Source organism: Carassius carassius, chromosome 45 (assembly GCF_963082965.1).
Source record: "Carassius carassius chromosome 45, fCarCar2.1, whole genome shotgun sequence".
Taxonomy (NCBI): Eukaryota; Metazoa; Chordata; class Actinopteri; order Cypriniformes; family Cyprinidae; genus Carassius; species Carassius carassius.
The window spans coordinates 6,496,630-6,519,501 of NC_081799.1; the positions used below are offsets into that span (position 1 = coordinate 6,496,630).

The 22,872-nt window shown below is 36.4% G+C and overlaps 1 protein-coding gene and 1 pseudogene across 5 annotated transcripts in view; one reads left to right on the forward strand and one right to left on the reverse strand.

Moving 5' to 3' along the window:
* Positions 1-129: 129 nt before the first annotated feature.
* Positions 130-5,698, reverse strand: LOC132127356 (hydroxysteroid dehydrogenase-like protein 2; annotated as a pseudogene).
* A 3,931-nt stretch (positions 5,699-9,629) lies between these two features.
* The window catches only part of LOC132127170 (polypyrimidine tract-binding protein 3-like), a 62,459-nt gene continuing 49,216 nt past the window's right edge, over positions 9,630-22,872 (forward strand). The window contains exon 1 of one of the 5 annotated variants that reach the window (XM_059538847.1): positions 9,630-9,843. In XM_059538847.1, the coding sequence (XP_059394830.1) occupies positions 9,645-9,843 (199 nt within the window). In that variant the 5' untranslated portion in view covers positions 9,630-9,644. The remainder of the gene's footprint in view (positions 9,844-22,872) is intronic. The other 4 variants (XM_059538846.1, XM_059538848.1, XM_059538849.1 and 1 more) reach the window with 4 other exon arrangements.

Genomic DNA, 22,872 nt, shown 5'->3' on the forward strand with positions numbered 1-22,872 from the left:
TAACTATATTCATCATGATATGTTGCTGAAAACTACGGCTACCATGCTACAATTATTAAAGAGACTTTTCAGAATAATGTTGCAAACTATACTATTAAAGAACATGCAGTGAAGAAGGTATAAAGAAAAATCATTTATTAAAATTAGTATGAGCTGAACAAATGATGAGGAAATGGTTTAATGCAAACATTGATTTAGAAAAGAGATCATGTAGATCATGTAAGGCAGGAGAGATGGTAGAGTGATTGATCATATCACAGCTTAGACTTCATCATGCCCATCATCTTCTCCAATTTCATAGCAAGGCCCATGTCACCCTTAATCTTCAGCTTTCCAGACATGAAGGCCATCGTGGGCTTTAATTTCCCTATTGATAGAGAACATGGTTTTCATCAGTGCTTCAGGTTTTTATCATTCGCCCCATATGATTATGTCAGTAGTGTGTAAAAGTGCATCAGCGACTCTTTATCTACCTTCAAACATCTTGATGAAATCTGAGCTGTCCAAGGCCATGATGACATCAGCTTTGACCGGTGGTTCCCCGCTGCCAGCACTTCCTGCATCGTTCTTCAGATCAATGTACCAGACTCCAGCGTGATCACCTGTCAATCAAGCCAGCAAACATTAATAAACACAGATGTGAAGGGTGGGACATATGCAGCTTGTCTCTTGTTCAGAAAGGGGTCTCCAACCCGTCTCCTGGCGAGCTACCGTCCTGTAGATATCAGCTCCAAACCCAATCAAACACGTCTGAACCTGCTAATCCAGATGTTCAGGGTTTCCTGATAATTACACACAGGTGTGGTGCAGCAGGGCTGGGACTGAAGTCTACAGGACAGTAAAAGCCACGAATCATCATGATATTTATATTTGATGTAGGTGATATTTGGGGGTGGGACATAATTATTCTATAAACATTTCATTGGACAAATATGAGATATACTGTACCTGTAAACCCAAGATTATGTTTTTAATATTTTCAGTGCATTTTCCCAGAAATTAAATACTATACATTTTAATGTACTGTATATGTGTTAATTCATACTTAAAACCTAATTATGACATAAAACGTTATAAAATTATGACATACTCGTTTATATTTATGTTCATATTTATACAATTAAAAGTTTGAAAGTATTACTTTCATGCTAATGTTCAGGGATTCTATATAATTCTATGAAACCTTTAATTGTACAAAACTGGGATACACCTCTGGATTCAACATGATATTTTCAATATGAAATACTATACATTTGAATGTTTATTTGCAGTTACATATTTCTATTAAATCATATTTACATAAAAGTTGAAATTGACATGGCACGTCAATTTCCAATTTTTGCCAAAAAAAAAAATTTAATAAATTCTTTTTTGTCATAATTATGAGATATGTCAAGGGGCTTATAAGTCAGCAATGACATATCTCATAATTTTGACTTTAAGTCATAATGAGCTTGTAAAGTCAGAAATGACTGATCATTTTCATTTACATCAAATAATTATGACGTAGCATCTCATAATTTTGACTTTATCACAAAATTTTGACTTATGTCATCATGATGACTATTTCATCATTTGTTTTGTCCTAATAATGAGATTAAAAGTCACAATACACTTGTCAGCAATTAAAATCTCATAATTTTGATATATCTTTAAAACTGACTTCATAATATGACCTCATTATATTGACTTTTTGTGTGGCATCATTTAGATCTGTCATAACTGATTTACCAAAGCCCCCCCCGTGCCGGCGTGTGTCAGAAATGACTTCCATACCCTACAGTTTATTATTCAGTAGAACAAAACAGGAAACATTTTGAAGAGTGTTTTAGCTAAAACTGAAAGCCACAGAACTTGAAATGTGATATCATAAGTACCTGTTAAATCGAATCTGTACACTCCTTGTGTGGTTTTCACTACATCTGGACTGAGAACTCCTCTGATTGTGTTGTTGAACAAGTCAGAAACAGGTCCCGTGGGGGCAGAATCTGCACTATTGAAAGCTGGAGTGGCACCTGAAGAGAGACTTAAAATATTGGCACTAACTGAAACGTCTCCTGAAGTATGCTTGGAAATGAATGGAAATGTACTGGTTATGTCTCATAACTCACCATGCTCCTTCATCTGCCTGGCTAGATCCTCTCGCTGTTGATCCAAGAAAAAGTCAGGAAGCAATGGATGACCTAAAAGAAAAAAAAGTTATGTTTTATGTGCTTTGTCGACATTCATAGTTTAGTATGTCAGCAATGTCGTGTTATTGTATACAGGGTCTAAAAAATAACTTTGAAATAACAAACCAAATTACTGATATTCCTAATTATTGAGGAGGAAAATGTATTACTTTACCACTTTAACATGAAATATTAATACTGCATAACCAACCTGGCTCAATGGCATAAACATTAAAGTCCCTAATGCCCTCCTTCCTGAGAGTGTCCTCATCAATGACAAACTGTCCCGTGAAGCTGGTGGGTTGTTTAAAGATGGTGTAGGCTGCATCAGCCATGATCTCCACCTTCCTGCACTGTTAACCAATCCCAGAACCACCCAACATGTCCATTAATGTCGTCTGGATGGCTGGAAGTAGATGAAGCAACAAGACTAATTCAGTTATCATTGTTGGTTTTGATTCATATTCAATACCACTTCTTTTTCATAGCATGTTACACAACACAAACTGCTCGAAAGCTCTGAATATCAATAAAAGGGAAAAAATGATACGTGTGCACCATTTTCACAAGAGACATCATAAACGAACCTCCAAGGTTTTATTAAAAATATCTTCAGCACTGTTTCAAAGATGAATAAGAGTTTATGGGTTTGGAATGACATGAGGATAAGTAAATGACGACAGTATTTAATTTTTCGGTGAACTATCACTTTAATATTCAAGACGTCACTTCCCAAGTCTTGTACCCAAGAATTTCAACATCGTTACATCTGTGCACATGATGTATAACAATAAAGAGATTTGATTTGATTTGTAAGACTTTAATTAATATATATATATATATATATTACAGAATACAGACTCGCAATATCTACTTATGCATTAATGATCTCTAAATTGAATTATTTAATGACTGATGCAGGAAAGCCATTACCTGTCTTGGGCCATAATGCATTAACAGCGATAGATCCCTTGAACTCTTCAGCCATTCCAAGTACACACATGGACATGCCATACTTTGCCATAGTGTACGCTTCACAGACACAGCAGAAAACAAGATCAGTGTCACTATTACTGGATAAATGTTCAGTGATAGTCTGAAATCAAATCCCTCGAGCACTGAATGTAAGAACGCTCACCCGTGTGGTTTTTGAACCAGATGGGATTGAGGTTTAGAGGAGGGCTGAGGTTAAGTATGTGAGGGTTCTTGCTCTTCAGAAGATGTGGGATGCACAGTTTAGACCTGTAATGAAAACAGCGGACACAGATAGATATTGTGGGTTCAAAGCAAGTTAAATGAAGTTTAATTGACAAGCTGTCAATTAAAACAGAAAATATTTCTGACATTTACAGTGATCTGTTACTCTAAAGAATAACTTCTGCTCATGTCATTTACATTCCCCTGAGATTGATGCCCGGCATAAGATCGACTTTCTTCATTGGAGTTACCAGAGTTCCTGTTAAATTGATGGCACTGGCGTTGTTGACCAATATGTCAATCCCTGTAAACAGAACCATACAAGATAAAAGACAAAATTACAACCTGGTGCTAGGAATATGAGACATTTCATATACTGTAATTCACCTCCAAATTTCTCCACAGCTTTTCCAACAGCTTCATTGATCTGCTTCTCATCACGGACGTCTACGATGCACGGCACTGCTTTCCCTCCAGCAGCTTCAACTATCCGACAGATGTTAATTAGACAGACTTATCACATTAAATTATTTATGAAATATTTAGCATTATGTAACTTGTGCACCAGAGGATCCTCTGCAGTAAATGGGTGCCTTCAGAATGAGAGTCAAAACAGCTGATAAAAACTTCACACAGTAATCCACATAACTCCAGTCCATCATGTCTTGTGAGCCAAAGAAATGTGTTTGCAAGAAACAAATCCATCATTAAGCTGCTTTAACTTGACCAAAATATGAGTATCCATACTCAATAATAATGCTGGCTCCAGTGAAAACATTCATCCATGTTGTGTGTCTCATCAAAATCCATAATCATATTTGTTTAGAGCTGTTTTTTAACTGTTTTCTGGCCGTTAATCAAAGCCAGAATCAACAGCATGAATCCATGGCCTTGTGACAACAGTCCAGGCGGGTGATGTTACGGTGTCAGGAATATTTTCTTGGCACACATTAGGCCTGGTAATACAGATCACTTCAATGTTTGTTATATATAGCCTGTTATGATATTGACATGAACAACACTAAATACATTGCAAGGAAGAAAAACTTGACCGAATCATCAGCAATGCATTCGCTGCTGGAGGCTTTATGGGAAATGTAGAAATAAACAGGGAATTTAGTTTTTAAGAACTAAACTCTGTTGAAAAGTTGAACACTTTAGAACACAAAATCACTCAGAACACAAAATCACTCTCTCTATAAAGACAATGAATGGGATTTTTACTTTTGAATTTTGGGCTCTGTCGTGTCCGATTCTAAAGGTATGTAATCTCAAGCGAGTCCTGCGCTCAATCGCTGCAGCAGCTGTGTAGATGGTGCCCGGCAGTTTGGGGTGAGGATCAGCAGTTTTGGCAGCGATGACCACATTGGCTCCGTCCCGCGCAGCTTTGAGAGCAATAGCCTTGCCAATACCTCGACTCGCTCCGGTAATGAAGATGGTATATCCTGCCAGCTTCCTAAAATTAATGCATAATTATATAATAATCCAATCCTATCGTAATCACTGCACTATACAAACAGATATTGATAGGCAAAACATTACATAACTAATCAGAGATGGATATATCTGTGGATATAATCATATTCTTATTAAAGTATTGCGACTGATTCTGTCAAAATTCACAATTTGACCTGCCATTTGTATCATAAACAGCAAAGGCTAAGATTTTATATTTTATATATTTTTTTTAATTGTTTTTTCTGTATTACACCTGCTATGAGTTCAACAAGGTCACAGAGGTTCTCTTATATATAAACTTATTTTTAATGATTGATTGATTGCACTTTTGTTGTCTATTTTGTCCTGTGTCGTGAAGCACTGCTGTATAATACCAATGGATGTTTGATTTGGCATTCCTTGACGGCTGCGCACAGGAAATCAGGGTAAATGTCAACATCTTAAAAATACTGCAAACATACCATAATAACGGGAAATATGTTTCTATAATCTTCTGAAGTCAGGTTCAATAAATTGCAGTTAAATTAGCTACATTGGCTGCAAAGTTTGACAGCACAGTCCAGTCCTCGTATGGGTCATTCAAGACACAGCCACCAACGTAATATAAGCTCATACATATAAACCAAGTATTTTAATACTAGTAAAAACAACCGCTTGGTTTCTTAAAGTGTACTCGCACCAAAACACACGGGCTAAGCAGCAAGTATGAGACAAACTCACCCTGTGTTCTGCAGCATTGTGTCTCCTGCACTGTGTCTGGGAACGAGTGAACTTCAGAAGCACTGCGTGGAACATTAAACTCGACACGGACTGAGCGAGACAAACACCTCCAGATGAACACGATGGCTGGGAATTCGCTCGTGCTCTAGAAACAGATTACACTGCATCATTCATTCACTTATTCACTCTAGTATTTTTATAAAAGATATAAATATAAAATATATAAATATAAAACAAATACGCGGCAAACAACAAAAACAATGGAGAAAGGAAAGGAAAGCTGAAAAGGAATTGGTCATATAAATAAAACAACAAATACTTTATTAATTGCTGTGTTAATCAACGAGTCTAGTAATGCATGATTTCACTAAATAGTAAAGTATATTATTAGATTGTAATCAAATGGTTTTTATTTACCCTTTACTTTTTACATGTAAACAAACATGTAAACCGAATTCAGCCCTTTTGCTTTATAACAAAACACTATATTGTTCAAATCGTGTATAAAATTAAAAAGAAGACAAATTCATATGTATGTATGTTAAAATTCCTTAAAATAAAATTGATGTAGTGGTTAAAAATAAATAAATAAATAAATATAATTTATTATTAATATTACACGTTTTTGTATTTCTACACATAAAAACTACAATCTCTTTCTCACTCTCTGTATTGATTACGCTTATCATGTAGCGCCCTCTAGTGTTCTGGAGCGCGGTGGTAGAAATGAATCTGAACCGAACAGAAATTGTGGCAATACATAATATTTAAATAAATGATTTATCCAGGTTTGCAGTTTTGTGTCCTTTTTTCCTTTTTTTATTTATTTTATTTTTTTAAGCTCCCCTGGGTTGCATACACTGTTGTGTATCATCTATTTTGATTATATTATTGTTCCTAATATTTTTTTTCTTCTTAACAATGCTACCATAACAATGTGCGATTGTTTCAAGAGCACAATATAAACAGTCAAGCATACACTATAATCCATGGGTTTCAATCTCCCCTAAATATGATCCCCTAAATTAATTATTTGTCAAAAAAATAATAATATTTGCAATATATATATATTTGTGTATATATATATATATATATATATATGCTGTTACTGTTAATGTATTATTTATTTTAATCACATGTTTTTATTCATTCATTTTTTAAAGTAAAAAAAATATTTATCAATTTATTTAATAGATGATTTATTTTTTAGAATAATATATTTATTTGAATCAAATGGAAATGCAATTTTAGTTATTTCTTTTACACTGTTTTTTACTTTTAACTTCTCCACAGGTCCTCTGAGGGACCCAGTGGGCCTACCCCTAGTTTAAAACTCCCTGGAATAAACTACTTTTCGGATTTCAGCGGATTCATATTCTCCATGCATTGGAATAGTTTACATGTATGCTGCTTACACAGTTTTTTGTGTCTCACACACACACACACACACACACACACCATATGAGCACAAAACTGCAGTTCAGCTGGTCCAACAAGTGAAACAAGTTCTTACACGCTTCAGGTACAGAGAAGATAACATCTTTTCCTTGCTGTCCTGAAACGATAAGCGTATAAAAATAGTCATTATTTAAAACCAAACAGGGACATTTTTTATTAAGTAATAATTGAATGCACCAGAATGGTTCATTAAAGGAGCTCGCTCCAGGAAGTGTCTTACACTTGAATGCATCGACTTCGTGTTTACTGCAAGTGTCAAGCTCTTAAAGCACTTCCCCAAAGCCCATTACCCTAATTAATAAATATATCCCAAGAACAGAATTATCCTCCACACAGCTTACAGTGCTGATAGCATCTACAAATGACCCCACGCACGCGCTGGGCTTGAAACTAGCGGACGCGTGGCACTTCACTGTGATGATCGCGCTCCGTGGCGAACTCTACTTTGGTGCTTTCTATGAAGATAAAATTATGCCATAATGAATTGCAAGCGCAAGGTAAAATTTGTGAAAGTGTAAATAAGATTGCAAGCGTAAATCAAATTTGCATGCGCAAGATAAGATTTGTAAAGGTGTAAGTCGACTTTCAAGTGTAAGAAAAAAATATTTGCAGCATTTTAGTGTTATTCGTAAGTGTAATTCATGTATTGTGAAACTGCAGCTTCATGCTAACGCAAAATAATAAGGATCTGCATTCTTCTGACTTCCATTTTTCCGCGTGTACACTTTTGGCACTGTTTCAGCGCACAGATGCGGCCAAAAGTACTGCAGGTCTGTGAACATCAATTTGCAAGCGAAAGCAACAGAGTCAAGAACTGCAAAACAGATTAATTGCGTAAAATCAAACTTTGTTTAAAAAATAAACTGCTGCAAACGTCTAAATTACTTGTTGGGTGCGTAGGATAAACGCTCCCGAAATAACCTGGTTTGCACAGTTCGTCTTTCTGCGCTTACAGTTTTGGCACGATTCTATCACTGACTTAGCTTTGCAAGCGTGAAAGAGGAGGGCGGGTCCACCTTCTTCATGTAGCCAATCAAATGAGCTTCTTGCTGACTCTCGATTTACTCTTATCTGATTGGTTCAATTATCGCGCCAGTCACCAGAAGAGAAACAAACTCCTTCGTGAGTGACTTTCTGACTTGGCTCAGCATCTTCCTCGCCGCCGTTATGGTACTTTTAACGCACACACAAATATATAATAATAAACAATTGTTGTAGGCCTATATTAAAATAATTTATAAGTTGTGTAGGATACTATTAAGCCGACTCCCGCCTCCCGTGTGTTAATACTGCATACTATGACATTCTCGGTGTTAAGAAAAACAGATTCGGCTGGTTTGGCATTTTCATTGAAAGGATGTATTTGTTAAGCATCAGCTCAAAGGTCTAAGCATATTATATGGTGTATATCATATAATCTGCTTAGAGCTTTGAGCTGATATCCAAATCTATAATTTAAACACAGTGTGTGTCCATTGCTCATTTATTCTACTAACGTTATTATAGATTTGCTATAAAATGTATTAATTATATAGTTTAGCATCAGCTCAAAGCAGATACCATTTAATATGCTTAGACCTTTGAGCTGATGCCTAACATATACATAATTTTGAGCTGATGCTTAACATATAGACCTACATCCTTTCAATGAAAATGCCAAACCAGCCGAATCTGTTTTTCTTAACACCGAGAATGTCATAGTATGCAGTATTAACACACGGGAGGCGGGAGTCGGCTTAATAGTAGCCTACACAACTTATAAATTATTTTAATATAGGCCTACAACAATTGTTTATTATTATATATTTGTGTGTGCGTTAAAAGTACCATAACGGCGGCGAGGAAGATGCTGAGCCAAGTCAGAAAGTCACTCACGAAGGAGTTTGTTTCTCTTCTGGTGACTGGCGCGATAATTGAACCAATCAGATAAGAGTAAATCGAGAGTCAGCAAGAAGCTCATTTGATTGGCTACATGAAGAAGGTGGACCCGCCCTCCTCTTTCACGCTTGCAAAGCTAAGTCAGTGATAGAATCGTGCCAAAACTGTAAGCGCAGAAAGACGAACTGTGCAAACCAGGTTATTTCGGGAGCGTTTATCCTACGCACCCAACAAGTAATTTAGACGTTTGCAGCAGTTTATTTTTTAAACAAAGTTTGATTTTACGCAATTAATCTGTTTTGCAGTTCTTGACTCTGTTGCTTTCGCTTGCAAATTGATGTTCACAGACCTGCAGTACTTTTGGCCGCATCTGTGCGCTGAAACAGTGCCAAAAGTGTACACGCGGAAAAATGGAAGTCAGAAGAATGCAGATCCTTATTATTTTGCGTTAGCATGAAGCTGCAGTTTCACAATACATGAATTACACTTACGAATAACACTAAAATGCTGCAAATATTTTTTTCTTACACTTGAAAGTCGACTTACACCTTTACAAATCTTATCTTGCGCATGCAAATTTGATTTACGCTTGCAATCTTATTTACACTTTCACAAATTTTACCTTGCGCTTGCAATTCATTATGGCATAATTTTATCTTCATAGCTTTCAGCAAAACGTCCAGCAAACAAAAATATAACTCGGTTCTTCAAAGGTGTGTCTGCTGAAAGGGGAGGCCATTTTGTACAGAGAAGCGTCTGTACATGTATATGTGTGTGTGTGTGTGTGTGTGTGTGTGTGTGTTGGCGTCAGGAGCAGGAAGTGTATGCGTGCCTTTGTGCCCGAGAGTGAATTTGTGTTGGGGAGTCGAACTGTACCAACAGCAGCACTCTTTCTTCATTCCCTGTGCTTGCATTGTTATTTCACTTCGCCTCTGTTCTGCTCTGTGCGATGGATGGGTATGTGAGTCTCCAGTGTCTTATTTTCCTATGGCGCGCTTCTTGAGTTGTTCTCGTATTGAAGTGTTTGCATTATTGTGTATAATGATAATAATGGCACGTCAGAAAAGGCATGGGAGGAAAAGTGGGGGAGGGAGCGAGCGTGTAAACTGCTAAGATGTAACCATAGGCTGCTTTTATATTTTAAATGCAAATGGAAATAGTGTCGTGACAGTCTTTTACTTTACGTTTTTTTTCTTGGCTTGTGTAAAAATTGTGATAAAATTATGATGCACGTCGCTTATGGGTTAACATTGATAATCGCTTAATGTTGTTGAGATGCAAAGTAAGGGCGTATAGCTGTGTATATAGCATGATCGAAGTTCAATTCAAGGAAGTGGGTTTGTTTAGGATTTAATTTCGTTTTGCTGCTAGCTTTTGTTATACAACCACTCCTCGTTTGCGTTCAAATCTTGTTCTTCTATAGACACGGCGTGAATTCGAGGTGAATAGATTGGTTTAGTGGTAAGAATTAAGGAAATAAGAGCTCCTCGTGTGCTGCTGCCATTTTAAAGCCGTGAAGGGGCGTTTCTGAGGCGAATCTGTCTAGAAAACACTGTTTCCTGGCGCTTTCATCCTCCGACGCTCTGAACTGAGTTTTATGTGAGGATTGGAAAATAATAACGCGATATTCGTCTTTATATCGCGATATTACGTTTGGCGACATTTTCACAGTCAGCGCGTCGCGATAAACAGCGCGCTTCCATTGTACGTTTACAGTATCGACTGCGCGAGCCTTTTATTAATCGTTTACCCCTTATATATGTGGTGTTGTTCAGTGTGCTTAGCTGTCATTGTTTACACTCACGTGGGCGGGGGACTGCGTGCTGCACAGATGATATTTTACTCATTTATTACATTGCTGCTTTGCTGGTCCTTTTTAGAGAATCGTTTCACGGAATCGGTTCATTCGAACAGTTCATAAAAAAAAAAAACAATCAGCTCAGTGATTCTCTACGTCAAGCGATCCCTGACGTGTTTCGCGCGCTTACTGTGTTTAGACACCACACAGTATTGTTTATTATTTGATTTTGTTAATGAATTAATTTAGAATATAATAAAATGTGCCGTTACAATACGTCACTCAGTTCACGTCAGTGTGAAGTTTTGCATGTTTTATTTATTTATTCAAACAGACTTCATATGCATGCTGACAAAACTGTTATCGGGTCATAAACATATTCCAGTACGTTTTATTTGTAATATTTCTGAATGGTAACTGTTTGTTGCATTGTATAAATCCTCAGTGATTGATTCCCAACTTGCATATATAACTGAATTTCATGGGCTGTATCCGACATCAGTTTATTAATTCACTATTTCTTACATGAAAATGAGTTAATGAAAGAAATCGAGTGAATACAGACTTTGCGAGTCAGTGCTGTAGATGCCTTTTCCTCAACCAATTTGGCACCACAAAGTGCATACTAGCTGTTGAGTTATCAAGGTGCATTATGGGATTGAATACGTGCACTTGATAATGTTCCCTATGGTTTCGAACACCTCGAACAGTGCACTACATAAAGTTTCAAACACAGCCATGTTTGAGTTGGTGAGTTGTTGACTCTTTCACCAATTCTTGAAAGAATCAATTAGTGAACCAATACAAATGATTCATCAAAAAGATCCGACTCAACATAAAGGACGTGTTCAGGAATCGCTAGTAAAACATGTTTTTATCGAAGGAGTATTCCACACCTTGAATTACGCAAGTTATGGTTGTGTTTTGGTTATTGCTGAAGTGCCTCAGTGTCTAAGCTCCTTATAACTTCTCACGTTATCTACACAGAACAGCAGCAGTTTCCTATAATAGCACTACACCTTTCAGTCTTTTTAGCGTGCTTCTCTTTCCCACAGTTAATTTTATTATACAGTATTCTTCGTAATGCATATAAAGTGCTGTTGCAGTGCTGCAGAAGCGAAAGCATTAGATCATTTTTTTCACACTCCCGGGGGATTTCCACCATCACACAACTCCCACATCTCCCTAGTGTGGGGATTTCAATCTGCTTCTGAAAGACTGAATGCCCATTTCACACTTTGCCTCTGTGTCTCTCATTAGCTTTTTATAAACGTGGAAGCTTAAGGTGTGTATTAGACCTGGTATTGAGGGCTTCAGTTTGTGTTACTTCAGTTAGTCCTGGTGTCAGCCAACTGTGATGCAATGGAACAGTGTGCATTAGACAAACCTAATTAGTTTGACGGCTTTTGTTAAACAATTGAATATAGACTACAGATAAAATAATGTTGTTTGTAATCTTAATACAAAGAAGTGCTTGGTAAATGTTTGAAATGCAGCTCTATATTACTACAACTAGTTGTGAACTTTTTTTTCAGATTTTAAAACAGAAGTAAGGAGGAAAAAGGAAGGTAGTTGCTAAAATTCTACTTTCGACAACGACACTGATTGCAGCACAATTATTTAGGTTAAGTGCTAAAGCTGAGCTTCTGTGGAGGCTTGTGTTTGTGTGTCATGGCCAACTAAGGCTTTGTGATATAGTGATGTAATTTAGAAATAAATTAGCTGATTTCTGTCTGACCTGCGTCCACATTCCAAGTGCCCTCTAACCTAAATCATCGACCTTGTTGAGGTAATGTCCAAAGTGTACTTGAGAGATGTCATCAGCAGGACCAATGCCCTCATTCAAAAAGGTGTAGTTGTTGTGCTCAAAAAAAATCAATATTTGTGGTTTTTGAGCATGGAAACATATAAAAAAATAATTTTAAAGTGTTTTTTTTTTAACTAAAATAAAGAAAAATAGGAAATTATATTTTGCACAAAGAAAAGTATGCCTATTTTAGGAGGACCATTATGATTTTTTTGTCCATTTAACCCCACAATCCTTATTCCTGTAATACAAAAAAATCTACATGATATTGTATGTATGTAAAATAGAATTTAGTCAGAATTAAACACCTTAAATTGCACAAGTTGGTTATGCATTTGTATAAATAATTCTGAAGTGCCCTTATATTCTAGGCTCAGGAAAACCTGTCTCATTGAAAATACAGAAATTGCATATTTTAGGATCATGAAGATTATTTTGCAGTCATATTATTTTCATGACAATTAAGTGCCTTTAACCAGCAGTCCTCATTCCTGTAATATAAAACCCGCATCATATTGAATGAACAAAATATAGATATTTGGTGATTTTAAGAAAGTCTTTTAAAACCCACTTAAATTCAGTGCAACAAAATCCATTGGGGTTTATGAATACTTTACAATGAACATAATATCTTTATTTTTCTTCAAATTACAATGGTTGTTTTCTTCAATATTTTTCCTTTACAGTCATTTTATTTATGAAAATAAGCTTCTTTTTTTTTTTTTTTTTCTGAAATATACATTTCTTAAAAAAATTTTTGTGAGCTTTCTCCAAATAATGCACTATTTTTTTTGCACAAAAAAAAAGACCTCCAGCCTTCTGTCCCACATGAATTAGATATGATCGCTCCTACAGTTCATTATAATGCATTGTAACCCAATCACAATAGCTTTAAAATGGAAGACGTGTGGTGGGCACTTTGCAGCCTCATGTGGGTGATTCATCCAGAAGACATTTCACTTTTAGACTAATGTTGTCTTCAGGAGGAAATGTTTCATCCTGTCAGTATCCTCCTGATAAGTCTGAGCTGCGATAATTAGGCGAAGTGTGGGGTGCAGGAATAACTAGCAGCATGATAGCTGAGCCTTCCCTCAAACCCCTGTGAGATGTTGAGGAAGTTCCCCTGCTAGATTGTGGTGAGTTACATCATGAGCTTTATGCCAATGCTTCCTGCATAAGAGGCCTGAAAAAAAAAACACCCATATAGCAGAATACCTATCATACTCACATGTTTCACATTTAATTCAAGGTCTTGCCTCATTGAAATGTTTGATATTTTTACATGAACCTCTTTTTTTTTATTCTAAGAATGGCAAACCTTCTTACACACTTAAAGGTTCTTTATGGCATTTATGGTTCCATGAGGAACGTTTAACATCCATGGAATCTTTCCATTGCAACAAAGGTTCTTTATAGTGAAAAAATGTGCTTTATATTATTAAAATGTTTTTCACACTCAGAAAAACAAGGGACTTTTAAGAAATGTTTCCTGAAAGGTTATTATTATATTTGGAATGTATTTAAGAATATAGAACTCTTTTAAAAATGAGGGTTCCAAATGGTTTTTTTTTTTTGTAGCCATACAATAGAAGACCAATTTTTGGTTCCTCAAAAAACCTTTCAACGAACAGTTCCTAAAAAAAAAACATGTTTTTAATGTGAAGAACATTTTAATAATCTACAAGAAACTCTGTTGTTATATGGAAAGTTTTCTTGGATGTTAAAAGCTGTTTGTGGAAACATCACGGCTAATAAAAGGCTTATGTAGATGATACGGTGATACATTTATTTTTCTAATATAATATGATACTTTAAGTGTGTTATGGAAATCAGACAAACAGCCTAGGTTTATTTGCAAAAATTTGCTATAGCGCATATCTAAATTTAGTAATGGTCAGCTATTTAGATCAGATTTGACATATAAGCTGATGGAATTGGGTGATGACAGCCATGTTTGTTAGTAGTAATATAACGGTGATATTTAAATATGGATATAGAATAGCTCATTACCATTTGCCAAAAGAAGATGCATACAGATTTGATCATAAAACTCTGGCGTTATAAGGATTTTTTGTCAGTTGTAGCGCCCCCTGTTGGCAGCATTTGTCCTAACTTGGCATACATCCTTAAAATTTTGTGAAGTTTGGACTTTGGATTCATCAGATAGGACAGTTTGTTAAAATGCGCAATGCCAGACCAATTAATTTGATTATATCTTCTCAACGCTTTGATGTGTCTTTTGATTACTTTTATATCGGCAAAAACATTGCAGAAACATAGAAAATAGTCGGTAGGTGGGATTTATGACCATCCTCTCGCTCTCAAAAGTTGTTCCAGTCCTGTATTGATTTTTTTTCTCTTGTTGAACACAGAAGATATTTTGTAGAATGTTAGTAACCAAAAGTTCATGGTACCCATTGACTTCCACGGTATTTTTTCCCCATGTATTGAAAAAGTCATTGCCAAATGTGTGTTTACCAACATTCGGTTCCCAAGATTTGCTCGGCCACTATAGATATCAGACTCCTCATTCAATGCAAGTTGGCCTATTTAGTTATTTATTTATTTTATTGCCTGCTAAGCAAAAAAAAATCTTTCTTATTTTGAGGTACCATTTGCCATCGTGTGGGATGATTTAAATGGGAAAGTTGAATTCAATGTCAAATAGATAATCTAAACCTGTGAGTCACAGGCTACAGCCCATGAACATAGAAAGCACGTAGAACATAGAAAGTGCTTATCATCAGCCATCGGCTTCTCCTTGTCCATGTTATCAAACTCTTTTGGACATGGAAGACACAAACTGATCCTAGATCACTGCTTTTAGTGCAAGGCGGTTTATTAAATGTACAGAATTGGTGTTCTGTAGGTCAGAGCAGAAGGTTACAGGACTGGACTGTACCTCTAGATCTGAGACCAGAATGGAGAATGCTCTTGTTTTATTTTATGAAGGCCTAGAGCACATCAGAGAAAAAACATTGTCATGTGATGGCTGGGCCTCGCAGGGATCAGAGAGCTTATGAAGATCTTAAAGCTGTTGGTCTATTTTTATTGTCGGCATGTGAAAAAGACGATGCAGCTTTTTGATAGCACATATCTTACAGCTGACCTGTGCTTTGAGTGGTCTTTTAAGTGATACCTACTAAACCTTGTTTCACACCACACACCATCAGCGCATGTATATATTTTGCCACTAATATTAGGTGGTAGTATTTCCCCGCTTGTATTAGGCGGTAACAATGTTCACACCACCTGGGTTAGCCAAGTGGTGAAAGCAAACCCCTAACCACATTACAATGGCCCACAACACACCAACATGGTGACAAGTTAAAAAAAAACTATAGTGTAGTCTTTTAGGTACATTATTTACATGATGCATATTCTGTTTGGTCCAAATCTATGACTTTATATAAAAAAGCAGTTCTTACATACAGTGACTTGGCTCTTCTGTGTTGAGCATCTTTATAATTTCTGAAGTAATTCATATTTTTGGGCACATAAAGTCCAACATGTCAGGGTGATGAAACTGTCCTAATATATCCTTATATAATAACAGTATTAATGTTTATGAATGATTATTAATCATTTGAAAACTTCCAAATCAGTGTCATGTGGCGTGACTCCCCAAAATGTGATTATATTTATGAATCAATAATTCACCATATTTGTAAAATACTTTTACTTTGAAAAATGATTTTAAAATACATTTAGGAATGTGTTTGAAAATAATGGTTTATATGTGTAGATTTGCATTTATTTAAGATGATAGGAAAATATATTTTTACTTGATGGTTACACCAGATGACATTTTCAAAACCGACATAAATATATATAAGATGTTCCTTTTCTTTATCTTGAACCTTTTTTGACCCTTTTGCAATATTGCAGGAGACATGCATGTGGCATGGCTGAACTGAAATCGAGTTTTGCCTTAAATGTCACGTTTGCCAGCTTCTTTGTCCAATTACCATCATTCTAGTCTTGCACTGAGACATAACCAACCTTTACACAATTTGACAGTAATGGTTAGTTTGAGCTTTATATATAAGAAATCTTGTGTAAACATTGAATGCAGTTATTTATAACTACCTTCCAGAGTGCATATGTTTAGGTTTTCACAGGTATATACATTCAAAGATGTTCAGCCTGTTCAGATTCAAATGCTGTGCCGTTGTCCCTCAGCTGTGCAGAATCTCCAATTCCTGTTTTTTGTGGATTTCAGTAGGAAGGTGACATGTTTCGCCCACTCACATGTCTGCCATATGGACACTACCCTCATTTCCACACATACTACACCGATTCTTTCCTTTCTAAACAGCACCGTTTGATCAGAGAATGTATGATGTTTACTAGCTGTTTCCAGCAGTTTTTTTAATGTTCAGCTAATTGTTGACACTTGATCACATCCATTTGAACTTGTCCATGTTTGTCTTTCTAAAAGTCAGTAGAATGTCTTTTCTGTTTAGCTATGGAAACTATTAAATAAGACCCTTTGTAATCTTGGCGGAGAGCTTTGGAATGATTTTCATGAGCGTTTTCTCCAAGTAAGTGAGAACACCAAAGACAAAGCACTGTTTTAAAGGTTTCATAATAACGTACTTAATAGTGTTTGCTACGTCAAGCATCACGATTACTATTGCTTTTGGTTTTTGAATGGCAAACACACACACCTGGTCACATTTTCTTCAGTGTATGAATGTAGTTCATAATATTGTTGATATGGAGACCGATTGCACAATGTGTGTAATTCTTGGCACTTTCTTGAAATTTCTAGCATGTAAAGCTGCTCTTAAATATCACAATTTTTTTAGTGCAAAATTGGTTATTCCATGTAATGCCAAAGAAACCATTTTAACTTAAATAATCTTTCATCATATTGTAATAACTTGCTCTGCTTTAAATCAAGTTATTTAAGCCTATTGTTTAATGAATTGTCATATAAAGGCCACTTTTCACCATCCAGTCAATTCCGAATGAATGAAATCAAGCTATTTTTTTTAATGTCCTTTTTTGCTCAGAAACATATCACTTTGTGGAAGTAAAATGGTTGCGAACGTCTTGTTCCCCTGCCGTCAACCAAGCAAGACCCTTTGACCCAATACGATCCAGTTTATGTTCAGATGGAAATGCTACTTACTTTTTCAGAGTTTGCTCACTCAAAGGTTGTTTTTGGTCTCACATAGATGGTTGCACTCAGACATTATAATGACTGATGGAGAAAGAATAATCTGGAGACAACAAAAGTGTAAGAATTGAAATGGGAAGGTTTAAATAAAGTTAGATAGTACGCGAGATATCGCGAGCGTGAGGGAAAGGAATTTTATTTTGAGTTTATGTAACTCTTGAATTATTGCAACTCAGTTTTTATCATGAAGATAGCCTTAGATGGTGACATGGCAATAAAAATAAGTAACTATACTGTGTGTCATCAGTTGTTCCATTTTTCCAAACCCATGAGATTTTCTTTAATCCTAGAAACACATATTTTTAATAAAACCTGAGAGATTTCTATCTCTCCATTGAAAGTCCACACAACCAACACTTCGACACTTCAAAAAGTTGATAAAGGCATTGTGAATGTAATCCATATGAATCTAATGGTTTAAACCATGTCTTATGACATACTCAGATTTAATAAAAAAAGAAGGATTTTATTTGAAACAACTGTACATGTAAAATCACATGTACAATTTGGAAGTAGAAAGTTTATCTTTATTTTACTTTACTATTTATTTATTGTACAAACCTCATTGGTTCTCAGAAAACCTGAAATATGAGTCATGGATTACTTTCATGTTATTTCTATTATGTTGTGTTGTCCTTTCTGTAGCTTGACTGCCCCTGCCTTGTTTGTATGGAAAAGAGCAGCATAAGCATTCCTCAAAACATCTTCATTTGTGGTTAACAGCATTTGGAATCACATAAGTATAAATCAAATTTGAACAAACCTTTTAAAACACATTTTGAGAGAGTTCCTATTTTGTCATTTTTTGTAGACGGTCATATCCAGCTCATTTTTTCCCATGATCGCCCTACAGCCTCTGCTCAGGTGAGGTGTTCATCTTGTAATGGGACGTCATGCTTCCATCCATCCTGAGGATTACAGCAAGAGATGTTGTTGACGTCTGGCCAAATCCCCGGCTTCCTGCCATTCATCATCTTCCTCTTGTATGTTCACCCTCCCTCCCGTGGGCCAGTGTGGGATCCCAATCATAGTCCCTCCCATTTAACTGTGTTTCGCCTTTTTATTTAGCATTTGCAGATTCATGTGAAAGGTGAAGCACTTTATCTAAACAGCTGATGTGGACGAGTGTTGCCTTTGTGAAGGTTAGCAGAGCTGTTTAATCTATTACGAGGTGAATAAATAGCGTTGAAAACTATCAGCTGTTCTCATTCAGTCTTCAGGAAAGTAATGCATTGTCGAATATATTCTCGAGGTTTAAGGCACTAACGCTTCTCTGCAGTTCAAATTACACCGGTTTTCCGCCGAAGTGCATTTATTTAACAATTCGTTCAACAGTTAAAAGCCACTCAAAGCAGAGAGAGATAAGAGCTTCTGTTATATGCTGTGTTATGAGATGAATGGCGTTTTTCCGCTGGTGGTGAGAAACCATCATTACCTGTGTTATTTTGGCTATAGGCCTCATTTATGAAACATTTTTATGGCAGCCATTTGTAAAACCATTCTTGAGTAATTATTCATGTTAAATTCATAACAGCAAATTATAAAAAAATGCATTTGTGAACAATTTAGAAATACTAAGTAGTACTAGCATACTGAACAGTGTATACCGCCTACTAGGTTTTAAAGTGAGTGTGAATTATTTAAAAAGGTAAACAATTAAAACGAGTGAGAGTCCAAACAAGTGATAAAAACATCACAGAAATCCACACCACTCCAGTCCATCAGCAAAAAGTTGTGTGTTTGAAAGAAACAAATCCATCAAGACATTTTAAACACGCAGCTTTTCACTTTCCAAGATGGACTGGAGTGGTGTGGATTACTGTGATGTTTTTATCAGCTGTTTGGACTCTCACTCAGATGACATTCATTCACTTCAGAGCATCCATTGGTGAGTAAGTAATATAATGCCGAATTTCTCCAAATTTCTACATCTTGGATGGCCTGATGGTGACTAAATTTTCAGCAAATTTTCATTTTTGGGTAAACTATTCATTTACCTCTTGGCAACCTGATCAAATATTGTCTCAATGAATGGATTTTTAACATTGTGGTTGATTTTATGGTTTAATTCGTCACTATGGAAATGAAAGGTCATGTTTAGTGCATTGCATTGTGGTATACAATCATCTGTTGTATACTGCACATTTTAGTACATGTAGTATACATCAAGTATTCTATGCATACAAAATATACATACTGCAGAAATACTACAGCATGTGTAGAATAAAAGATTGGTAATATGCTTTTCCGTATATAGTAAAAGTTGCTTCTTCTAACTGGAGGGATGTTTGGGAATGATTCAGTAGTGAAGTATGTGGCAAACACAGCCCAGAGTAAATTACAGGGAGTAGATTTAGAGGGGTTGGCCACGCCAGACACACCCCCGTCTCCCCCAGCGCAAATCCCTTCCAGTCTGCCAATCTCAGGCACAACAGATGCCGTTTGGTTAACCAAAGCATCATGTCTGAAGCCTCAAACAGGTTCGCCCAATTCGCTGAGCTTTCCACTGATGTTTTAGGCTTGTAAAACTCACATCAAATGTCATATGCCCAAGTGTTCTATTATTATGCCAATATCCCATTATTCACAAGCATCCAGTATAAAAAAAGAAAGCATGCACTGTCAAAACATGACTCTGCCTGCTGAAAAAACTCAATAGCAGAGGATGGCGCTCTCATTTTTTCCAAACGCTGCGCTCTCTTAAATGATGGTGGGAAAATCCCAAATGCCTAGTTTTTCTCCATTTTTGGCAGCACTTTAGAGCTACTGCCCCTTTTTTTGCTCTCGCCAAGAGTGCACGCTATTAAACCAGAGATGCTGTCACTGGAAGACTTTCAAATATCCTTCCTAAAACACTTTGCTGACACTATTGAATTTTCTCTGACAAAACAGCAGAGCAATTGACAGGACATTATTGGGTGTCGACTTGACTGAAGAGACCAGTAAGATGGCAAATTTTTTTCTTCATAACCTGAACACAAAACAAACCATTTCAAATTCTAATTTAAACAAACGAGCATCGTATATAGGTAAATGGTGTTATTTTGTATTTTAATAAATCGATTAATTTATTCAAAAATACATTATAAATGCAATGCCATATTCATTTTAATAACATATAGTCCTCTCCCCTCCGTCACCCATTTTTTTGTGACTTTCATTTTGTGTCGGGTTAATTCTGTGAAGAATGCCACAGTCATATGACTAGAAAATCCTGTTATTTCTTTTACACTTCTTACTCCATCATCAGTTCCCGATAACAGTTTTTTTTAATACTGTAAAATCAGTTTGCATGGCCAGAGTCCATCTGTATTTGTATATTTCGTAATGCCTGCAATGTCAGACCTTGAAGGTATTATGAAAAATCTTATCGCTTCTTGCTACTTCATCATTGATCATGTAGAGTAAATTCGCCAGCGATTTTTGCTATTTCAGCAGATGCCATTCTTCCTTGTCAGCAGTTATGAGCTCGCAGGCCTTCGGTTGGCCCAGTTGTGGAAGTATTTCAAAACTAAGTTGATTTTTACATTTTCTGGAGAACATTTGGGTTTTGCAGACACGCAGAACTCACTGGCCTGATATAAAGGTGTTGTAACTGACCAGTTCTAAATAGTATTAAGTGTGTTGTAATGCAGTTGCTAGGGTGTTCTGGGTAATTTCTAGTTGGTTTCCTCTTGACATAAGTCAAAAGAGCCCACCCCTAAGTCTCTACGATATTCTGGTCTCTATATGACTCTGGATCCTTTTTTTTAAACAGTTTATTTTTTTTCCAGGTGAAAATCATAAATGTTCATAAGTCGTAATCATAAATTTGCTTTGAAGCATTATTCATATACATAGAATGTATATGTGTGTTGAAATCCCTAACCCTAAGCATGAGTAACGGGACATAGACACCAAGGGTGAAAACTATAAAGTTTTAATTATCGCTCTAATTCCATATCACAACTATAACGATAACAACTCAAAGGAAATATATGGTGGGGAATCAGTTTGAAAGAGACTTTTCTAGCTGATGAATTATACAAATATTGCCTGGCAATAAGACTTTAAAGAGCTTGAGCATTTAAAGTGGACAAAACTGCAGCACATGCTTAAAATAAACAGAATGATAATGTTTTTTTTTTCATCAGGATAGGACAGTTTAGATTAGACAGGAAGTGAAGTGGTTGAGAAAGAGTGGGGCGGGATTCAAACTCGGGACACCCGATAAAGCAACAGTGTTATATAAGTCGCCGCACTGCGGTTAATGTTGAGACAAAACGATCATGTTTGAGCTCGTCCATCCGCGCTCATCCGTGGTTGAGCATACTTTGACGCAGCTGTGCACAAGACTGATTTCTTGCAATTCTGTTGTGTTGTTGTTCAGTTTCCTTTGTTGCTCGACTTTAAAACAACAGCCCGGGCCAGTGTTGCCACCTTGTGGACAAACTAATTACTATAAAAACATTTAAGGCTCATGTGCGAGCTTAGTGTACAGAGTATGTATAAAATCTGTTTGCATGTTCTAATGGTGAAATTTACACAAAAAAAAATTGTGCACATACCCTATGGTACGCATAAGGCCAACATATAATTTGTAGTATTTAAGTATGCTTGTGACTTGTGTTACACCACAGATAACCTGTTGAGTGTGTCTGTCCCTCATGTTGCTCTGTTACCGTAGAGGCTTCAGTATTTTGACTGCTGGGCATTGTTAGCGCTCTGTTGGCATTCTGGTCTCCACTGGCGGCCTGTGTTTTGGCTAGCAGGGGTAGGAGGGCTATTGTTCTACTGTTCTCCTGTGTTTCACCCAAAGATCTCCTCCTTCATCCTCACCTCAATTCTCATCTGTGAGGAATGAGAACTATGCAGTGTCCTGGTTGAATCTGGATGCCACGTCGCTTTGCCCCATCTTTCTCTCCCGTCCTGTGAGGGAAGCTTTCTTTGCTTTACCTGAATCTTTTAATGGTTTGATTCAACATGTGACTCACAGCTTGTAATGGTGTTCATGTTTTGAAATGTTTAACTGGCTGGTTAGTTTGTCGATGTTTGGTTATGTCTTCATGAGTTTTTAAGTGAACCAAAAACATTTACGTTAGGGGGTTTTAGATATTAGATATTATTTTTTTATTTTATTTAAAAACACAGCTACTTTCCACAACAGTGCTACACTGAAGTTTCAAATTTCAGAAATCGTTCCAAAGAAACCGCAAGTACC